Source organism: Pelodiscus sinensis, chromosome 2, assembly GCF_052426305.1.
Source record: "Pelodiscus sinensis isolate ZL-2025 chromosome 2, ASM5242630v1, whole genome shotgun sequence".
NCBI lineage: Eukaryota > Metazoa > Chordata > Testudines > Trionychidae > Pelodiscus > Pelodiscus sinensis.
The window spans coordinates 180,870,730-180,893,578 of record NC_143053.1 but is presented as its reverse complement, the minus strand read 5'-3'; the positions used below and the strand labels follow the sequence as shown (position 1 = coordinate 180,893,578).

At 44.6% G+C, this 22,849-nt stretch overlaps 1 protein-coding gene across 1 annotated transcript in view; it reads left to right on the top strand.

The window, feature by feature from the left end:
• The first annotated feature begins 739 nt into the window (after positions 1-739).
• The window catches only part of CDCP1 (CUB domain containing protein 1), a 55,911-nt gene continuing 33,801 nt past the window's right edge, over positions 740-22,849 (top strand). The window contains exon 1 of the mRNA XM_075921871.2: positions 740-1,157. Coding sequence (XP_075777986.2) covers positions 1,085-1,157 — 73 coding nt within the window. The 5' untranslated portion in view covers positions 740-1,084. The remainder of the gene's footprint in view (positions 1,158-22,849) is intronic.

The following is a 22,849-nucleotide window of genomic DNA, read 5'->3' as shown; positions in this document are numbered from 1 at the left end:
CCCGATTTATCCTATTTGTATAAACCCTTCAGTGAACAGAAACATAAGCCAATCTGTGTTGACTGCCAAAATGTTTGTTATAGGTCTAAGATGCTAACATCCCTCACTTGGTTACGCTCTGCTGATTCACTGAGTTGCCATCTCCCAGCTGGGTTGCTCTGCTTCCCCACAGCAGCAGGAAGTGGAGTGCCCTGGTCCTGGCCTGCTCCCCCAAAAGGTGCAGGGCTTGGGGGAACAGAGCAGAGCAGGCTGGGGCGCTCTGCTTCCCACCATGGTGAAGCGGAGTAACCCAGCTGGGAGGTGGCAGCAGAGCAGGCAGGCTGCTGAGACAGGCTGGCCCCTGCTGCTGCCCTGTACCACCCCTCCCTGCAGGGAATCCTCCTGGGCTGCCCTAGGCCCCACGGGCTCCCATCAATATGGGGGATCTGGCCTATGGATGGGGCAGCGGAGCCCCCGGTAGCTGGATTCTGGGGATGACAGTGGAACCGGTGGGGCCCCCTGGCAGTCCACCCCATACACAGACTTTCTGCACCTATGGAGGGCGTCCAAGACAATCTGCCACCCTAGGCTAAGCTTCAGTGAGACGCCCTTCTCCTGTCCCTCGAACACAGATTTCTAATGCAGAGCAAGGGGCCGGTCTCCGTGGAGGGCTCGTCAGACTCGGGGGTGGGGGGGGCTCAAAGTGGGGGGAGGCCCAGGGGCTGCCCAGATTTCAGCCCCGCCTTTACATCTCCAGTAGCAGCTGCTATGCAAAGGGGGAAGCCGTAGCCTGGCCCGGTTCCACTGGGGGTAACTGTCTTCCGTCCAGCTACCCCAGTGCCCCCAGTCTCCAGCGGGGCTCAGCTCCCCAGCCCGTGCTGTAGCGAGTGCCGGGGCCGCGCTGTCCAGCAGCTGCCTCCCCAGCGGTGGCAGCTCCGCAGTGCCGGGGAGGGAGCGGTGACTAAGGCTGCCGCGCAGGGAGGAAGAGGCGGGTTTCACCTGGCGCCCGGCGGGAGGAGCTGGGCTCGCTGCTGTCCCGCAGGTACAGGGCGGAGCAGGAAGCGGGGGGCGCCGCAGCAGCGCCCCGAGGAGCGGCTGCCGGGAGATGGCAGGCGGGCGGCCAGTGGCGCTGGCGGCCGGGCTGCTCCTGGCCGCGGCTGGGCTCTTGCAGCTGGCAGGTAAGCGGCGCGGGCGGGCGTGCGGGGCGCGGAGCTACAGGGCAGTCGCGCTCGCGGGGCGCAGCCAGGATCCGCCGGGAGCCTTCCCGCGCGCCTCGGGGCCCCCCTGCCCGACCAGTGCGCCCACCTCCGCGCTGCCCGCTTCCCCCGCGCTCGCTGTGGCCCCAACTCTCCTCTCATCGCAGCACAAGCTGGCCCCATAACACACATCACACGCCTCCCAGCGCGCCTTGTTGTGTCTGCTACAGAGCCAGCCTTCGGCACTCAGGCGGGGGGGTGGGCTTGCACTAAGTGTGAGTTTAGCCCTCCAGCAAAATGCAGGACTATGTAGCACTTTAAAGACTAACAAGATGGGTTATTAGATGATGAGCTTTCGTGGGCCAGACCCACTTCCTCAGATTCTTTAGCCCTCCAGTCTTTCTCACATACACACTTGATTTTCCCTCCCCAGAGTCTCTCCTCATGCTTTGCAGTGGAGGAAAGACTGCTCAGTTCGTTCTGGTCTAGCCCAAGTTGGCCATAGTTTCAACAATCGTCCGTTGACAGGCGATTCAGGCATTGCTTTGTCCCTTTGCATCTTCTCCAGAGCAGATATTTTGTTTTGGGTGGGCTAAGAAGTTTGGCTAACTTTCTACTAAGGGGTGTCTCTTGGTGCTTTGATGAAATCGCCCACATGCTGGTAAAATCTGGCACTTGTTTTTCTTTCGTGAAGCCAAGAAAAGCTATTTTATTACACATTCATTTTTTAAACAATATGTTAAGATCTCATGTAGACAATGACATAGGCCAGTAATTTGTTTGCCCAAAATGGTCACTTCCTGCTTTGTCCTTATTTCATGTGGCTCTACAAATGCGTTGCAGTGGTCTGTGAAAAATTGTTAGCTTTGTCCCTTAGTCATGATACAGTGGAAAATAGTAGACACAAATTAAGAGTGAAGTTAATTTTACCTTGGAATATTTTAAAACTATGTTCACAATTGAATAACTGCATAATTTAAACTGTTGCCTTCATATCAACAGTTCCATAAGCTTTCATGCCTCTCTTAATAACTCTTTCAGATATTCTAAATCTGAAGTATCTTGTCTACAAGTAATTGAAAGCTACTTTCAAAAATGAGAAGTATTTAAATTACTTCAGTTTTTTAATAAAGTTTGTAATTTACGGCTTTGGCACCATACAGTTCTTATCTTTCTTTATACTACCTACAATGGGAACTGTATTTCCTCTGATGTGTGTAAACACTAATAAACTATTTACCTGCCAGAATTAGGGTGGCTCATTTCTATTTACAGTGACTCCTTGTTTTGAGAAGAATAAGTTCCTTATATGCCTCAAATTGTATTCTGATATTCTTGGACCTGATTTCAACAAAGTATTGAACGGAAAACATATTGTTTTTAAATCTTCCTGAAAATGTCTTGATTTCTTAAGTATAGGGAGAGAGACATTCTCTGGTCCTGCAACTCTTACTTGCCAAGTAATCTCATTGAAGCCTTCCATCCAGATAGTGGGAAGGAAAAGGGAACTTCTCCTGTAAAGGTTGCAGGGTTATGCCCAAAAGTTGTATTGAACTACTGGTATGGTTGACATTAATCAGCAGCACCAATTATCTTTCATTGCAAATTTTACTAAGTTCTGACCTATAGCACTGAAGACATTCGGACTTGTGATGCAATGGAGGAGAGCACAGTTTTTGTAAATTTCGAAAGATTGCTGTAAGTCTGGAGTAGGCAGAGCAGAGATGTCACATGGCCAGCATGCATATCCACAAACCTAAAAAAAAGCTGTGAAACTTGCTTTCAGTATTACTGGCACGGATAACTGGATTGTCACTTCTATGCAAAACAGTAGTTTGAATAGGGAAAAAAAATGTCTGTACAATGTAACCTAAAATTCATGCCTATTCTATATTTCCACTACCTTGAGGAGGGAAAGGCTGTATTATTCAGGATAATCATGGCTTTGAGCCAGGAAAGCATAGCTAAATGTTGACTAAATAACCAGACAGCATTGTGATTAAGCTTTTAAATTGTCTAGTCTAAAATTCTGAAGTGATAATTTTCATATTCATATGAAAGGATTTGTGAGAAGAACCCCTAAATATCAAATTATAACTCTACCCCAAGTCTCTTCAAAGGATGATAGAAGCAATACATCTATATGGCACTTCTCCTTTGTCAAAGGAACATGTTTGAAACAGCTCTTTTTTTTGCAAAAGGGAGAAAAGCCAAGCATTCCCAAGGACTCCCATAAAGAAGCTAATAAAACTTCCCATCATGGTATCTTTTTCACATATGACGCTAAGAATCTAGATCTTCATTAAAATTTAGGGCACCCTATTAACATTATGAAGGAGCAAACTTCTTCCTTTCTGAAATCTCTGGTACATATATTGCTCCCTCTGATCCAGCTAAAATGTGGCTATTAAAATTGCCTTTCTTACTTACTGATTTGGCTGTTGCCACCAGACCCTTTAGTTCCTCTATTTCTCTTTTGCACACCACATGACAACCAAACTTCTTGTCCTAACTTTCAGGGCCCTATTGAATTCAATTCTAGCCTACACCTCAGATTTCCTCTATTATGTCACCCCCTCTTCCCTTTGCCTGTACAGAATAAGTAAAAAAAAAATCCAGATCAGAATTATCCATTCACTTGTATTGATGTACACCTACTCTGTGCAGAAGTAAATCACTAATTATGGTGCAAGGCAGTGGAGAATTGAGCCCTCTAAGTTTGGTGATTAGCAGAACCCAGCTGTGAGACTAGAAACTAATCGGTTATAGGGATGTAAGAGTTGAACCTGTAACTAATAAGCTGATGCTTATCAATTACCATTAATGGTTAAATTGTGGTTGGGGCTGTTGGGAGCCCTGGCAGCACCAGCAGACTTGTGGGGCTAGGGGCCCTACCAGCCCACCTGACCAGGAATTGGGAGCCCTGGGAATGGTTACCTGTGCATCCAATAGAATTTTTATTGGTTACACAATTCATATTTTTATTGATTTTTTTTACTTCCCTGGTTGGTTATTTGCAATTAGAATTCTGCTGGCTTTGTTGCCTCTATCCCTGGAAATTGAATTTGATTGTTTAGAATAGAAAGCTTTTTCTGCAATTAGAATATAAAATATGTGCAGGAAAGTCTTTCACTTTCCTGGAATAGCTAAAACTCTCCTAAGAGCGCTCAGGATTATGATAATGTCAATATTTAAAATTACTTTCTGCTGCCTTAAAAAGTTTTTCTTGTCCCCCAACATGTGCCGTGTTAAAAAGCTTCTGTATTTTAACTACATTTTTCTTGGTCATCTTATCACACGTTCATTTAACATTGATTGTTCTAATTATTTTCAAAGCAACCTCTGTGTTTTAGATACAGTTTTGCACTCACAGTAAATTACCAAGAAAAAGTAAGACTGAATTATAAATGGGCAAAATAGATTCAGGTATCCACAAAAATGGGAGTCTAGTTTGAAAATCAGGCCCCTATCTTCTTCTCCAAATGTAGGAACATCTACTTTTAAGCACTAATAATATAGTTAAGCATAATTTTTTGCAGTTGTCAAAGTATGAATAAAAGGCATTAAAACAGGTCTAAACTTTCCTTTTGATACTTAATCTGCATTAGTAATTTTTATCTTTAGAATGTCACTGTTTATAGTAAGTAAACTTAAAAATATTGTTATTCTCCTCCCTTCGTCCATATGATATTTTTTCCTCAGTTGACTGAGTGATATCTATGGAACCGAGAATATAAAAATGCTATATGTATTGTTTTCCTTCGGAAAAGATGCTAGTTTATAGGCTTTTTTGTTCTTTTTTTTTATCAGTGATAAAATATAGATAATAGCCTTGTTTCTGCTCTCGTTAAAATAATTGGGAGCTGGATTGTTTCCAGTTTGAATAACCATTTTCTTCCCTGATAAAGATTTTTCTTTCTAAAAGCATAAATGATGTATGTACATGTGAGCTACATTCAGTAGTTAGTCTAGAATACTTAATTTTTCTCTTCAGAAATTAGGATGGGTTTAGGGGATAGTTTCATTTAAAAAAATCTAGATTGGCTCTTTTTCTAAAAGATAGCTCTAGTTTAGACAGGAATAATTAATGGAAGTGTTGCAGCCCATATTATGAAGGATGTCAGACTGGATGATCACTGTGGTCTTTTTGGCCAAATAATCTATGAACTGTGTATCTTAATGTTTCCCCTCCTCCTGGAAGAAACAGCACCAGGAGACATGCATATTTTTTTTCTGAACTCTAGACTGTGTTTTCTTTACTACAACTTTTTCTGCCTGGGAGACTTCAATAATGTGGAGACGATTTGAAGTATAAAATGGTCATGGGATAGGGGAAAGGCTTGTGAAAGTGTGTACTAATACTTTAGACTTTATAGACAGCTTTTGGAAGTGTGTATCTCACAGCAGTGAAACTCAGTTTGTGACACCTCACATGAGTTTATCCACAAGAACATTCCCCTTGCTTTATGAATTAACGAACTACAGTTTTCTATAGTGGTGATGGTCAGATGCTTGATGATATTGTTACAGAAAATATACTAATAAGTGGGTACTTAAGGTACAATTTCAGTCAGTTTCAAACTGTTGACAGCAGTGTTAGAAGGAAAGTGGGACTCTTTCGTGTGACTATGGAAAAGAAAGAGGAGAAGGTGGTAGGCTGATCAAACTGGAAAACTACTCTATTTTTTATTTGTGTTGTAATTTGTAGGTATTTGTTGTGTAAGGTGTGGCAGACATGAGACCTTGGCAGAGAAAAGTAAATACCAGCATGGAGCTCTGACACTGTGGGACTAGAGAATATTCATAAGTTTATGTATCCATAAATGTTATCTGTCTCTTTGAATGAGGGTATTTAGACCTGCAGTCCTCCTCTACCTGAAGGCAGAGAGTAGTGGGTTCCAACCCATAAAGAGATGACAGATGAGGGCCTGAGATGTAAAAGGGTGCCCTTGAGCAGACAGCAAAGGGGCATAGGTAGATTTTACCTCAGACTATGACATAAAGTTTATGCACCCGGTAAAACAGCCAGGCAATAGTTAAGGCACATTTTTTGATTTTTAGTAGGGAGAGAGAGAGAGAGAGAGAGAGAGAGAGAGAGTGTGTGTGTGTGTGTGTGTGTGTGTGTGTGTGTTAGGGAAGTAAAAAATTGTGTAAAAAAGTAACCGTGTAACTGCTAATAAGCCTAGTGGTTAGAAGATTACACACTGCAGGCTCTATAGTATAAAGTTTACTGCAGAACCCAAAGCAGAGCTGGCAAGGGTTGCAGGCCCTGCTCCTGTGGAGGCAGCTTTGCTGTCACAGCGAAGCTGCTTCCCTGGGAGCAGAGCTGGCAAGAGGCTTCACTGCCAGCCCAGCTCTTGGGGAACCAGCGTGTAACCTGTGGCTGGGGGGGCGGGGTAGAGGGAGGGCCTTTCACAAACAAGAGCTGCTTTGGATGGCCAGCCAAAGCAGCCTCTGCCTGCAGTGGGCCCTAAGGGGCTCGGGTGGGGAGTGAGCTGCTCCAGGCCCTACCAGTTAACTAGAACTGGTAAGCATTACCCATTTAGGGTGATGCTTGCTGGTTAACCAGTTAACCTTTCATATCCCTCGTGTGTGTGTGTGTTTAAAAGAACAAACAAAACAAAACAGCTCCCCCTCTAAAGAAAATGGAATAACTTTACCTTAGTTTGTCTCCACCTTGTAAAGACAGGCCTCTGTCCACTAAGAGGGCAAGAACGTTAGAATTGAGTGGTCCTTTTGGTGTCATAATTCATAAACTCTTTTGTAGATAGAAGTAAAATAATAAAATTTTGAAAAAATTACAGTACAGGATAGCAGGAAATAGGCTATTTTCCTTCCTCAATGACTCAATTAAAAAGTATCAGAGAATGCAGAAACCTGTTCTTTCTTTTCATGTGCAGTCTTGTAAAAGTCAGTGTACCTTGGAAACACTACTAAAGTTTTTTTTTTGGAGATCTGTTTGTCTAGAGGTGGACAGTGTTGCCACTGTATGTCAACCAAAGAGTGTGCATACAGATCATATCACTCTACCCTGTAGGGTGTCTTGTAAGCAGGCATTTTGCATGTGCTAGAAAACCTTTGGCCTAGCTGCCGGCAGATGTAGTTCAGTGTACTTGTGTATAGATTTGATTAAGTAAATATCTGATTATTGTACTCGGAAATTAGAGAACCTTAGACTGGGGGGGGGGGGAATGCTGTGTGTGTGTGTGTGTGTGTGCGCGCACGCGCGCTCACGCTGCATCTTTTCATGTTCTAACTTGAACATGCTTTTATTGCAGCTTGTAAATCCTGAATGATTCTGTTTGGAACTGATAACATATCATTCAGTGCAAAATTAGTGCTGAGACCTTCCAGGCTAGGCAGGGAGGGTAGGGTTGAAGGTGGTTTTAAGCCACTACTGTGCTCCCCTCTTTCCCATTCCTGGTCTCCTGTAGGGACTGAAGAGTCCCTTTGCATAACTTGGTGAATCCCGAGGATCTTTCTAAGGTCTGGTCTACAGTTAAAATTTGGTCTCCAATCAACATAACAATGTCAGCAAAAGCCCTAGAGCAGATGCAGTTATACCAGTTTCCGCCTTCTCCCCTCCCCAACCAAAAAAGAGTGCTTTTGCCAGTACAGGTTACTCTATAGCCTCTCTCCAACTTACGAACCAGTTATGGACCAAGCAATTGGTCGTAACTCGGTTCGTTCGTAAGTTGGACCCCATTGAGTTACACAAGATCGCGCTGTTCATAAGTGCGGATCGCGTTTGTAACTCGGGGTCTTCCATTTATGACGGCTTCGGTCGTAAATGTGAATGGTCGTAAGTCGACTGTTCGCAACTCAGGGACCGGCTGTATTTGATGTAAACTGCTTCTCTACAGGGGTACAATGGTATCAGCAAACCTTCTCAAGTGTAGATAAAGCCTATGTTTAGGACAGCCTGCTTGGACTTTCCAGTATTTCAGCATTGCTGCAAACTGTGGTCTGCCTCCATCCTCACCCGCACCACATCCCCTACTCCAGGATTTATGAGGGTATTTTTGGAAAGCAGCCTTACAGCTGCTCATTTTCTGCACAGAGGGAATCTTCCCTTGGTGAGAAATGGAGGGACATAGCAACCCTTATCTGGCATAAAGGAATGTAAGCAGTGGTCAGGATCTCACCCTGAGTCTTTGGGATACAAGTATCTTCAGAAAATCCAAATGGATGCAGCAGATTAATAGGAGGCAATATATGTGCCCTTCCTTTTAAGGAACACTTGAGGGAATCAAAGGCAAATTGGCATTTGCTACCTGAATGCTTGAAAACTGCATGCAACAGGAAACCTTAATCTCTTAGGGAAACCTTTAGAAGCTTCCTCTTATCTCCTGTGGATTATATAGACAAGTTTATTCTGAGATTTCTAACTGCCTTTCTACTCTTGAATTTATTTCTTAAGACTTATGCTGGAGGTGTTTGTAAATCATAGAATCATAGGGTTGGAAGAGACCTCGGGCTTGTCTACATTGGCCCCTTTTCCGGAAGGGGCATGTTAATTTCAGAGATCGCAATAGGGAAATCCGTGGGGGATTTAAATACCCCCGCGGCATTTAAATAAAAATGTCCGCCGCTTTTTTCTGGCTTTTAGAAAAGCCGGAAAAGAGCGTCTACACTGGCCCCGATCCTCCGGAAAAAAAGCCCTTTTCCGGAGGATCTTATTCCTACTTTGAAGTGGAGGTGCTGTCTCAGGCTAGCTGAGGGCTGTGCTAAAAGGGACCCGACCTCCACCCTGGACAGATAGTTCTCAGGGGTTTCCCGCTCGCTTGTCTAACTTGATGAGGGACAGCAAAGCAGTCCTGGCTTGGAGTGCCCTGAGTGCCCACACTCGGCACATCACAGCACTCGGCCATCAGCCCGGCTGCACTTGCCGCAGGCTGCCATCCGGGGGCGGAGAGGTGTCAATCAGGAGGCTGCAGGAGAGATTTCACCCCGAGAAGCCCACTGAGCCACCCCAGTCCTCCTCATCGGGGGCTCGTACCCCATTCCTCCCTCACCTCCTTCCACTTACCCCTCCCTAGCCCCCCTTCCTGATGTACAAAATAAAGGACACATGTTCAAAAATAGAAACTCTCTTTATTGAACAAAACTCGGGGAGACTGAGCAAAGGAGGTGGGAGAGGGGAAGAGAGAGGGTGGGAGAGGGGAGGGCAACTAAAATGATCAGGGGTTTGGAACAGGTCCCATATGAAGAGAGGCTAAAGAGATTGGGACTTCTCAGCTTAGAAAAGAGGAGACTGAGGGGGGATATGATAGAGGTCTATAAAAGCATGAGCGGTATGGAAAGGGTGCATAAAGAAAAGTTCTTCATTAGTTCCCATCATAAAAAGACTAGAGGACACCAAATGAAATGAATGGGTAGCAGGCTTCAAACTAATAACAGAAAGTTCTTCTTCACAAAGCAAATAGTCAACCTGTGGAACTCCTTGCTGCAGGAGGCTGTGAAGGCTAGAACTAGAACAGAGTTTAAAGAGAAGTTAGATAAAGTCATGGAGGTTGGGTCCATGGAGTGCTATTAGCCAGGGGGTAGGAGTGGTGTCCCTGCCCAAGATTTGTGGAAGGCTGGAGAGGGATGGCACGAGACAAATGGCTTAGTCATTGTTTCGGTCCAACCCCTCCAGGGTCCTTAGTGTTGGCCACTGTCGGCAGACAGGCTACTGGGCTAGATGGACCTTTGGTCTGACCCAGTACGGACATTCTAAGCTCAGGGTCGGGGGTCTCAGTGGACCACCTTGATTTTCATGCAAACCTGCTCCTGGATGGCCAGGCTGGCAGCTATCCTGCCCTAGATGGTCACTTTCCTGTGCCTAGTGCGGACCTCGTGGATGAGGTCCACGATCTCCGCACTAGACCAGGTGGGCGCCCGCCTCTTGCGGACCCGGGCAGGCTCCTGGGAGCCGCCAGCCTGGTCCCAGGAAGAGACGGAGGGCTGGGTGGCAGCGGGTAGCTGGTTCGTGCCGTGCCAGGTGCAGAGTCTGCTGGCTGGGTGCTGGCAGGCTTGCACCTGGCATGGGCACCGTAGCCAGCCCGTGCCCCTTTAAGGGCTCCGGGGCCGGGAGGGGGGCAGACGAGTTTCCCTGGTGGTGCTCAGAGTGGCCACCAGGGAAAGCTGGGGAGGGCTAGCCTCCCACTAGTTTGAATTAAGTGGCTACACAGCCCTTAATTCGAACTGCTTAATTAGAACTAGGCGTTAGTCCTCGTAGAATGAGGTTTACCTAGTTCGAATTAAGCGCTCCGCTAATTCGAATTAAGTTTGAACTAGCGGTTTGTATGTGTAGCGCCTATGAAAGTTAATTCGAACTAACGGCTGTTAGTTCGAATTAACTTTGTAGTGTAGACATACCCTGAGTTATCTCTGGGATGCTGTCTTCTACACGTAGACTGGGCTAAGGATATATTGAGTATAAAAGCTCAGTCGGGCAGTTATATTACAAAATAGGTTCGATGTGGTGACTTAGAGTTTTTAAAGGTTATAGATACCAGAGTAAATATGTCTTTGTCTTTAGTGTTCCTTTCATTGGACCACTCTGATACTTCCTTATTCTTTGCTGTGCACTCACTATTTTTTTGTGCTGCTTACTTTATAAAGCTAGTTTACTTTACAAAACACATTCCCCCATGCTACTTTTAAAAAAACGGTTGGGAGTTGTTATATATTGCATATATAAATGGAATCCAGGCACAATTTGTATGTGGTGAACTGATGAGAAATTTAGTGATTTTCCCACAAATTACTGCAATCTGTTTCCTCCCCACACCCTATTCCTGTCTGCAACAAAGTATATTTTACCCTCTCTTGCTCTTATGGCAGTGGATCCTGTGGGATCCTATTTTTCCTGTTTTCCTAGTCTTCCTACCTCTTTATACAGGTAACAAAATGTTGTGTTTGCCTGAAGTAAAAGGAGAACTTATATAATAACAATCTTGACAAATCCAAAATGTGTCTTAACATTTTTAACAATCGACATTCTGAAAAAGTATTTATTTATCAAAGTGTTTATGTTTCTTGTGCAGAAACATATATAATTAAAGAAGACTGCAAAGTACTTTATAAACCTTTGCCCAGATCCCTTTTCTTCAAAGGGTTGTTGTAGATGTTAAGGATGTCAGTAGTCCCACTGGACTCCATACATCTTTGCAAGATTAGGGCTTTAATTGTGACAACGACCTCCTGAAACAATCCTCATGAAGCAGGAACTCTATAACTCTAATAAACTAGATATTAAAATTAGGCCCAAACTAAAAAAGGCCATTGAGTTACCAAAGGAATAAGATTACATGTACAATCTAAACAGCTTACTTGTTTGGTGGCAAACTTACTTCTTACATCAAACTTACATAAAAAGCCTGTTTGCTTTTAATTGAATATGTCAGACTGACCCTGCTCTTTGTTGTATTTGTGGCAAAAAAATAAAATCAGTTTTAGCGCCAATACTTATGATAAAGTGATTCTGAATTCTTGTTTGTGATACTTCTGTCCATCTTGGTTTGTTTTAGTTTGACTGATCACTTTCAAATAGCCCGTTAGTTCTAGAGTGAAGTGTCAAGTCACTAACATTTTACTCTTCAGGTTAAGGGCTGTACACAAAACAGGTCTGGATAGGTGGCTCTTTTTTTTTTTTTCTCCTGGATTGGAGGAGACGATGTTGATAATACTAATCAATCTTGCAGCTGGAAATGGGAAGAATTGCAGATTTCATTGGAGAATATGGATAAATGTGATAATAATATTTAAATTAAGGAAATAAACTTCAATAAAGCAAATATAAATGAAGTTCATCATGAAAGGTATAATAAAATAAACCTTTGTGTGAAATAAAAGCTAATCAGCAACATAATACAGAAAGTTTTTAGCGTTGTTTAATTATCAATTTATCCTCCACAACAACATTACCCATTATTATTGCAAATATAAACAAATGCTACATTGGGATGTAATACTAGTAAACTGCATTGTAAGCCAAGTGAGATAATTCTACAGCCATTACCGGTAATTGGGCTGCTGTTGAGGTTGTGTCTAAAACAAATTGTATGTTATAAGGCAAATTGGAGAGTGTTCAGAGCAATCTAATTGATGAAAGTTTTGGAACGAATAAGACTGATAGGGTAAAGCTGGCAGAAATGGGTTTTTTTCAACAAAGGGAAGGCATTACAGAGACATAAAGGGACATCACCAAGGGTACGTCTAGACTACATGCCTCTGTTGCCAGAGGCATGTAGATTAGGCTACCAGGTATAGGAAAATGAAGCGGCGATTTAAATAATCGCCGCTTCATTTAAATTTACATGGCTGCCGCACTGAGCCGACACAGCTGATCAGCTGTTTGTCGGCTCAGCACGGTAGTCCGGACGCGCGGGTGTCAACATCAAAGGCATTTGTCGACCACCCAGGTATGCCTCCTGGGAGGCACCCCAAGAGAACAAGGAGCAGTTTTTGAGGAGCCTAGGCCAAAACAAAAAGTAATGAGCTTCAGTGGAAGTGGGGAAAATTTAGGGTTAAAATTTGTCATGGGAACAAACTATCCATTGTGGCTGCAGAATTGCCATCTTTTGAGGTGTCTAGATCTAGATTAGACACCTGTCTGTGAGAGATGATTTAGAAATTCATTTAATCAATCTTTCACCAATGCAAGGACAGGACTGCTAAGGACTCTATCCGTCCCAAAATCTGTATGACAACATGCAGATGAAGAGTAACTGTTGTCTTGATTGTTAAATATCCTGTGAGTCATCATGCTGAGCTGCATTTACAGTACATGGAAATTCCTTCCTTACAAGCAATATATACAATTCTTGGTAATCCTAATAAGGAGACATGTGGAGAAAAGCATAGACAAAGACAGATCAGTATGAGTCATGAAGAGATTATATTGCTTTGTAAGCACCACAGTATAAATAATTTATATACTTTTATCAGCATGCTCTGTAGTATATTTTCTATACTATTAAGACCTAAATATTAAGTGACTCTAGGATCACTGGATGCATTTTTGTTTGTGTATGATCTTTTTTTAAAGATGATAGTTACACTTAATCTAATTTTTGCAATAAGGACATTGGTGATGTTTTTCGACTGTGCTCTCAATCATTTTGGACAGCAAAACACCTTCAAAAGTTTGAGCTGACTTAAGGTATCTTTCTATGCAGATTTCTGGTACAGGGGGTGGGCAATAAGCAACCTGAGCGTCGGACGCCATTTGCCAAGGTTAGCCACTTGCTTTGTTTACCTGAGCATTGATGGATATGGCTGCACATAGCTCCCGTTGGGTTCCGTTCACTGTTCCCGAACAATGGGAACTGCAGGAAGCGCACATAGGACAGGCCACTGCTTCTTGCAGCTTCCACTGGCCAGGAATGGTGAACTGTGGCCAACAGGAACTACAACCTGCAGACGCTCAGGTAAACAAAGCATCTGGTGGCCGGCCAGGGGCTAACCCTAATAAACCGTGTCTGGCCAGCAGGCTGCTTATTGCCCACTCCTGTACAAGTAGCTGGCCCCAGGAAAGATAAGAGCCTGTTACTTTGTCATGGTCAGTGGCATTAGCTCTTTCTATCTCAAAATGGCAAAGGCTCTGCGTTAGTGTCCTGATTCGGGAATGCATTTTCAAAGTTACCATTAAATAATCATGTGTTTAAAGATAAGGATGTACTTTAGTCCTATTGGGATTTGGTGAATAGCAATCTATATGGATATGTTTTCCTGAATCATAGAGCTTTGGGTTTGATCTCTACTACAGACCATAGTGTCTATGTTCTGTCCTGGTTTCTTGCAAGAATAATTACACTACAGGCAGTCCCCGGGTTCCGTACAAGATAGGGACTGTAGGTTTGTTCTTAAGTTGAATTTGTATGTAAGTCGGAACTAGCATCCAGATTCAGGCGCTGCTGAATCTGACCAGCGGCTGACTACAGGAAGCCCAAGGCAGAGTTGCTCTGCCCTGGGCTTCCTGGAATCAGCCGCTGATCAGTTTCAACAGCGGCTGAATTTGGACGCCTGGGACAGAGCAGCTGGGGCACTGCCGGGTAGGTCACCTCAGCGCCGCACCTCAGCTCTGCGGGGACCAACCCGGCAGCACCCCAGCTGCTCTACCCCAGGTGTCCCCAAGTCAGCCGCTGCTGAAATTGATCAGCGGCTGATTCCAGGAAGCCGGGGCAGAGCAACTCTGCCTCGGGCTTCCTATAGTCAGCCGCTGGTCAGTTTCAGCAGCGGCTGACTTGGGGACGCCTGGGGCAGAGCAGCTGGGGTGCTGCCGGGTTGGTCCAGTAGCGCCAAGGAGCGGCGCTGCGGGACCAACCCGGCAGCGCCCCACCTGCTCTACCCCAGGCGTCGTCGGCGAGAAAAGCCTGTTCTGCTGGGGGCGGGGCGCCCCCTCCTTCCCCCCGCAGACCAGGGAGACGCGGGTGGCGGGACCGCCAAGATGCACCACGGTCCCGCCCGCATCCTCCGTGGCTTTGCTCCGCGTCTCCCTGGTCTGCTGAGGGGGGGCTTCCCCCCCCCAGCAGACCAGGGAGATGCGGAGCAGCTTTTCTCGCCCCGTAGGACGCGGGCGGCGGGATTGTGGCGCATCTCGGCGTCCCGCCGCTCCCGTCCTCCGGGGTGAGAAAAGCCCCATTTGTAACTGCGGATCCAACATAAGTCGGATCCGCATAACTCGGGGACTGCCTGTATTCCATGTTTTCCAGAAACTATGAAGGGAAAAAGGAAACGTGAAAGTTAGCACCATTGCCCTGGGAAGCAAAGGAGAAGAAAAAATAAGAGTAGGCATTTTTATTTCTAAACAGGAGATTAACATGAAAATTACTTTAAGTAAGGAAGAAGTCCCAAGATAAACACAAACAAGCCTCATCAACTCCCTCTGTGTCTAGCTATCATAATAATAAATATCAGTGAAATTAAGAACTTCCATGGTGAAAAGTGTGTGTGTGTGTGTGTGCATGTGTATATATATTGTCCATCAACTGTATGGAATAGCATAAAGTCAAATAAAAAAGTAAAATAGGGATTAATCTAAGAATAATTTATCAGATTTCCACTCTGAGAAGTGCTATGCGTGGGAGAACAGGAAGTGGAAAAGAAAAACTCTTTTGTGGCTCACCCCTGCATTTTCCTAATTTCCCATGAGGTGGTTTTTGTGTGTTTGGAGAACCAGTGCCCTAAAGAGAAGATAGCAGGCACAAGCACTTCCCATTAACTTCAGTGAGACTAGGATTGGCCCCAAGTGAGGAATTATGATGCTAGTCCACTTCTTTGCTCAACTGAGCAAGAATATTTTAATTGCATTGAAATGAGGGAAGAATAGGGTCAGGATTTTTTTGTTAGTGGCCATTTATAATACTGGTTCTTCCTCTTCACGTCTAGAACTGCTGAACAAGTGTATGAATTAGGATGCCACTGCCAAGGTCAATTGAAGTGATAGCAGTGGTAATACTTCATTAAGTCAGCCTTCTGTTGGGATAAATGGCTTGCAAATTTGCTCCCTCTAAAACTTACTATCAAACATGTCGCACTGATATTGATGAAAACTGGATGTAGGGCCCCTGGCATGGGAAGGCTTCCCTTCATTCCCTGATGTGACACCTCATTCCCCCATAAGAGCAAAGCGGTACTCTTGGAGGTGTGTTGAGTGTATCCCCATGAGGCACAGCAACCCTCTCACTGGCACAAAAATACATTTTAGTCTCCAGTGCTGATGAATCAATCCCACTGGTCTCACTTATTGCATAACAAATTTGTAAACATCTCTCTCTAAGGCTATGGCTACATTACGAACTTTTTTCAGAGAGGAAATGCAAATGGAGAGCTCATTTGCATATATTGTGCTCTCATTTGCATATTGTCTTCTGATCTTTTTCACAGAAGAGGTTTTTGTGCAAAAAAGTGCAGTGTAAACGGTGCCTTTTTGCGCGAAACCCCTCTTTTATGCAAGATCCCTTCTTCCTCAATCTAGGAAGGAAGAAGGGATCTTGTGCAAATGAGTTTTTTTGCGCAAAAACCTCTTCCGCAAAAAGGATCAGAAGAGAATATGCAAATGAGAGTGTAAGCTATGCAAATGAGCACTCTATTTGCATTTCCTCTTCTGGAAAAAGTTTGTAGTGTAGCCGTAGCCTTTTGAGTTAGGAAGACAAGATTGTTTCATTAAATCCATGTGGCAAAACAGATCTCTCTTCGTAAACATGAACTGGCCTGTTCAATCAATCCACTCTGGCATTTCTTAACTTGAAAGGTCTTTTAAGGAGAGTTCTTATAGCTTAGATCAAACACAGCACAATTGAAAGCATTTTTATAAACAAACATTTAAAATCTATCAAACATTTTTGATAATCCATGAAAATAATTTAGGGATGGGAAATTGAGTATAGATTTGTCATAGATCAGAAGGGGGTTTTTTAGGTCTGATTCCTGATTTTTGAAGTCATAGAGATAGCATACTATAAGTTACAGGGAATGCATAGGTGGTATTGCATAGTTTGGGCAGATTTAGCTTTTAAAAGTTGTGTAACATGAATGCAGTGTTGTCAAGTTCTAAGAAAACCACGAAACTGTCTTGCAAATTAGATTAAAATACAATACACTTGGAATTCCTTTTATTTACCTCTGGAAGTTGAGTCCCTAGGACAGTGGTCACCAACCTTTTGCAACCCAAGATCACTTTTTGAATTTACGTGCAACCGAAGATCTACCCGAAGATAATGTTGTAGATAAACAGTCTATTTTGTAAATTATGCTAAATAAAAATTAAAATAGTGTTTATTGTTATAAAATAAACAGTCAATTTTTTAAATTTAAGCTATGTAAATCTAAAATCAAGTATTTATACATTTTGTCCTCTATTCACCAAGTCTCAGTTTGACACCTGTGACTGAACGTTATCTGCCAGTGACTTCAAGTCTGGGTTGTAGTTTGAGATTGCTAGAAGTATACTGTCCATCAGATGGGCATCTGTGAGGTGGGTGTTCTACTTGGACTTGGTATCTTTATTTGGGAGAACGCTGTCTCCCAGAGGTATGTGGAGCCACAGTAAGCCTTCACTTTGAAAGCACAGGATGATAGAAGCAGGTACCTGATGAAATTTGATAGCCAACCTGCCAATGTCTTCTACTTGAAGGAATGGGTTTGAGAGAAACATGACAATTTGGTCCATCGTATCTAATTCTTGAAATCGCCTGTTGAATTCCTCTGCTAATTTCCTTAGGTGTGTACAGAAGTTTTCTGGGTGGAACTATTTTTCTTTCTCATTGATTTCCTCTAGTATTCTCTCCAGACTCGGGAAGTGATGCAGTGTTTTATTCTTTAATTGGGAGGACCACAGACCCAGTTTCAATTTGAATGCATTCATGGCACTGATCATGTGTGCTAAGTCTCTGCCCTTTCCCTGAAGTTCACAGTTCAACTCGTTCAGTTTTGATGTTATATATGTAAGGAACCAGAAGTCTAGCAACCATGCACTGTCTGACGGCTCACTGAACACGTCATTCCTTGATTTAAGAAAAGTATTAATTTCAGGCATCAGCTCTAAAATCTTGCAGGACCTTCCCTCAACTTAACCACCTCACATTAGCATGGAGGATTAGTTCACCGTAGGTAGCATCAAGTTTGTTGAATAAGGATTTAAATAGGCGGTGTTGAAAGGGTATTGCTTGAATAGAGTTTACAGTCTTATCAACTATTTTCATTACATGAGAGAAGTCCAGAACTTTGCTTGCTAATACTTGTTGGTGGATTATACAGTAATAATCGACAAAAGGAGGGAAATTGGGATAATTCCTGCAAAATGCAACAAAGCCCGCATTTGCGCCAAGCATGGTTGGTACACCACCCATTGTGATGAAAACCAGTTTCTTGATTGGAATGTTTTTCTCAAGCAAATACCTTTTGTTGTACATATCCTCACCTCTTGGTGTCTCTTTAAGGGGCAAAAGGATGAGAAGATCCTCTTAATTGTCATATCCTTAAAAACCATACACACAAAACCAATCAGCTGGGCAGTGTCAGTCATGTTGACAGATTCATCAAACTGCAGTGAGAAGCATTTGCAGTCCTTCGGGTTCTTCTGTAGTTGCTGAAAGACATCTTCAGACAAAGATTCCGCTCGTCTTGCTACTGTGAAAGCCCCAAGCTACAGGCTCTGGATTGCTGTCATTATTTCTTCTTTGTTTTTAAAATCATTGAATAAAGAGTCAGTGGCCATAGTCATTGCTTCTTTAATTACTTCGCCATCTGTGAATAATTTCTTGTGTTTTGCCAGCAGATGGCAAATGCAAAATGATGCTTCAGTGCCTTTTGCTGCTGGTTTAAAAAATAATGACTGTCGAGCTTTCAAAATGGCCTTCAGTTCGTTAACTTTCTTTGTACGAAGCATGCTGTTCAAGGGAAAACTGTCCTTGAATTTACTATGTACTCATGTGTGGTGTCGTTTCAAGTTATCCCTTTTACTTAGTGATAAACTTGGATGACATATAAGGCATATGCTCTTATCTTTTACATTTGTGAACAGAAATTCATTTTCCCATTCCACGTGGAAGTTGTACATTTTCGGTTTCTTAGGTTGCCCAGGTGCGCCACTCATCATTATTGCCAGCCAAGGATGTATAGCTGAAATAAAAAGCAAGAATCTGTTACAGCAACTGAAGGAGTCAGGTTAAAGCTTAAACAGTTACAAGTTTATTAAAGAAGCTTATAAATCATATGATTACAATGGCTATTGCTCTATTTCTTAACTGCTAGCATATATAGATCTTAAAAATGGTTACAAAGAAAATAAAGATAGAAAATAGAAATAATGGAACCAAGTGACAGCTTAATCTTTAAAGAGCTTTAAGTCTATATATACGCTTAAGACAAAGGACACATACAGGTACAATTTTTACCCCCTTCTGTGCCTCTCGACTCCAGCGTATCATGCCAGGGCCGGTCCCTCAATTCCTAGGAAAGATGAATACGAGGTGGGCGTCCCCATGGAACCTCAGGAGGCCAATCACCTAACCTGACCAGCAGATAGATGGTAGATTGATGCTCAGAGTAAGTGTGCTGCTGGACCCATCTTTATACCCATAGGGGCCCGTATTCTCTTTCTTATCTAAGATGCCAAATTGTACTGGTCCGTCTTTGTGACGCCAGTTCTTACAAGGGAGTTTTAATTTAATTTACACTTGTAAGAGAGAGAACTAAATTGTGAGTACTGGACATTCTTTACTGGGTGGGAGATTCCTCCCCCCGGACAAGTGTGTGTTCGTATCAATATGGGTTTCAGTCAAGGCAGTTCTCGCAGCCTCGAGATCAACAATTGGCGTATCTCTGTTTACAGCCATCCAGGGTCACAGCAGCCAGCATATCCGGGCCTTCTGTCAAGGCTTCAAAGACTATGCTGATTTTACTGCTCTCTCTCTATGCCCTGTGTGCTCCAGGCAAGCAAAGATGGATGTTATGGAGGGGGGGTTCCTGTCTGGCTACAATGCTAGGCAGTATGGTCTTCTGGAACTGGAACACGCAGGGACAGCTTCACAGGGCCCTGGCTCCAGCCGGAGCAAAGAGTGGCAGCTGCCCGACCAGCTGGCCATGGTGTTCAGCCCGCCGAGGCTGCGCTGTGCTCCAGCTGGTCTGGTGGCTGCCCCACTTTGCTCTCAGATATGATGACTTGCCCTTGGAAAGATGTGGCGCAATGTGTATTTCCATTATATGGGTACATGTACCCAACCACTCCAACCCTTTCCCAGGACCACACCAGACCCAGTTCCAGTCATAGCTGCTGTCAGTGATGGATTCACTTGAGACAGTGCAGGTCAATGTGAGGGTCTCTCCAGGCTTCACTGTCACTGGGCCGGATTGGACCAGCTACATCTGGGAGATGACAGGGAAAGGAAAAGCAGCAGAGGTTCCATCCTCATTCCCAGGCACTGAGGGAAACTCCCCGGCGGGCAGGCCCAGGCAGGTCTGTGGCTAGGGAGAGACTGAGGCTCTTAGAATCTGGGGGTTTGTATTTAAACAGCAGCGGCTCTTGGGAATAGACAAGACATAGAACCGGTGCACAGACACAGCCAGTAGAAATGAGCTGCCATGGGGATGAGTAAAGGGGAAGGTGATTCCTTTCTGTAATGTTAATTAATTAATATCTTGCACATAGACAGAGCCAGTGGGGAAAGTGATGGAGAGGCCCCAGGCATTGGGTAGCAGGTAAAGACAATCAGCTGCAGTGAAAGAGAAAGAAATGGAGACATGAAAGAAAGATGCAGTTTTGGGGTTTGTGCCATGAAAAGCTTTGACTGCACTCGGGGAGTCCCAGCAGTTACCGGCAGGGGAAGCAGCAGCTTGTGGTTTGTGTCACTTGAAAGTGAATCACTTCATGGCTATTTAGCCCCAAAGGCACCATTGGAACCAGCTAACCCAGCCCCTGCAGCGCAGCCTCCGCGGGCTGAAAGCCATGGCCAGCTGGTCAGGTGACTGCCCTCTGCTCTAGCCCACGTGGAGCATGGTGCAGCTTAGCTGGGATGGCCAGCGGGCCAGGCAGCTGCTCCTCTTTGCCACCGCCCAGCCTCGCCACGCTCAGCCCGCAATGGCTGCACCTTTCTCCAGTTGAGCTGGAGCAGAGGGCAGCCATCTGACCAGATAAAGCATGATGCAGCCTCCCCCGGCTGAATGCCACAGCCAGCTGGCCATGCGGCTGCCAGTCTTTAATCCAGCCCAGCTGGCCGGGGTGTTTCAGCCCTCAAGACGCTGCCCAGCAGAGCCCACCATGCCGCCACAACTACTCACCTTCTGATCTATGGGTGCTGCTCAGCAAATGAGGAGGGCAGATGTAAAATGTGTTGTGCGCAGACGCACAGTTCAGAGGGAGCTCAAGATCGACTTACAGAGCCCCCTGCAATCGACCGGTAGATCACGGCCCTAGGGTTTGTTTTTTCAGGCACAGCTCTGTACCCATGAAGGCTAGGAAATTACATTTTTTTAAAATGAAAGCTGGTTTTCTAGTATAGAGTCATGACCCAAGGGTTGGGAGCTTTGCAACTCATGATAAAATCATGACAGTTGGCAATAATGTATATCTTGCCCACTGTGATAGTGGGGATGCAGGGAAGAAGAAATCGACGGTCATATAAACAGCTGATAGGTGACTCTATAAACAAAGCACTCTTACCATCCCCAACATGTTTTGGATTTGTATTAAACTTTGGCTAAGTTCCAATGACTTCCATGCAGATTTCACCCACTTACTCCCAGGCTGAATTTGAAATTTGCAGAATACCAAAGTGATGACAGTTATGGTCAGATTCCCTCCAGATCAGTGCAAAGTTATGCTATTTTGCTTCTTGTATCCTGCGTGATTTATGCCGTCAAACACCGCACTGTCAAATTTGGTTTAGAGGTTCAGTTTAGCAAATTACTACCTGTTCATTGAATAGTTTTGCCCAACCAATCAATTATCCTGTGATTTTAGCATTGTACACTAGCACTATATCCACAGTACAATATCATTTGAGGACTGAACTCTTTCTGGCAGTCATATACTCCAAATGAAAAGTGTAATTTCATTACAAGAGCCAAGTCATATGACAAGCAAGAGTAGGCAAAAGATACACAGGAGGGCTGTGTCTACACTGGACCACTTATTCCGGAAAATCAGCCGCTTTTCCGGAATAAGCTGCGAGCTGTCTACACTGGCCCTTGAATTTCCGGAAAAGCAACGATGCTCTACTGTACAAAATCAGCTGCTATTCCGGAAAAACTATTCTGCTCCCACTTGGGCATAAGTCCTTATTCCAGAACACTGTTCCGGAAAAGGGCCAGTGTAGACAGCCCAGTAGTCTTTTCCGGAAAAAAGCCCCAATCGTGAAAATGGCGATCGGGACTCTTTTCCGGAAAAGCGCGTCTACATTGGCCACAGACGCTTTTCCGGAAAAAGGGCTTTTCCGGAAAAGCAGCCTGCCAATGTAGACGCTCCTTTTCCAGAAAAACTGAAAACGGAATAGTATTCCGTTTTAAGCAGTTCCGGAAATTCATGCCAGTGTAGACACAGCCAAGGAGTCCAAATCTTCACATTGCAGGACTCTGCTCCTTGCACCCAAACCTGCAGGGATACACTATGAAGTGTGGGGAAGATGAAGCCATGTCTGTGTGGATCCTTTAGGCAGGGACAGTAACTGAGAGCATGTCAGTGGAATAGGGAATGCATAGAATGAGGGTTTAATAAAGTTCCATTGTTCAATTTAACGTGCATTCACTTCACTCCTTGTGAACAAAACAGGAGAAGCTCGCATGTAGAATGCAGTGTGTTTTTATTTAGGTTGGACCTCCTCAGGGTAGCACACTCAAGACCTGCCTGGTCCTGAATGACGAAGTTTTCTGGACTAGGGATGGCCAATTTTGGCCCCTCTGCTGCCAGCCTCCAGGCTCTCTCTGGCAGCTGCCAGCCTGTCATCTGGGCTCCCACCCCACAACCACCAACCCCACTGCCAGTCCCAAGGGCCAGGTTCTGCTGCTGACCCAGGCTGGGCTACCTGTCCCCAGACATTGGACCGACTCTGCTCATGGTCCCCTGGCTTGGATCTGGGCCACCAGCTCCCTGGCTGCAGGTCCGGCTCCATTCTTGGCCCTCTGGATGGGCTCCCAGTTGCTGGCGCCTCAGCTGCTGGGGATCTCTGGTCTAGGGGCTGTCTGGTTCT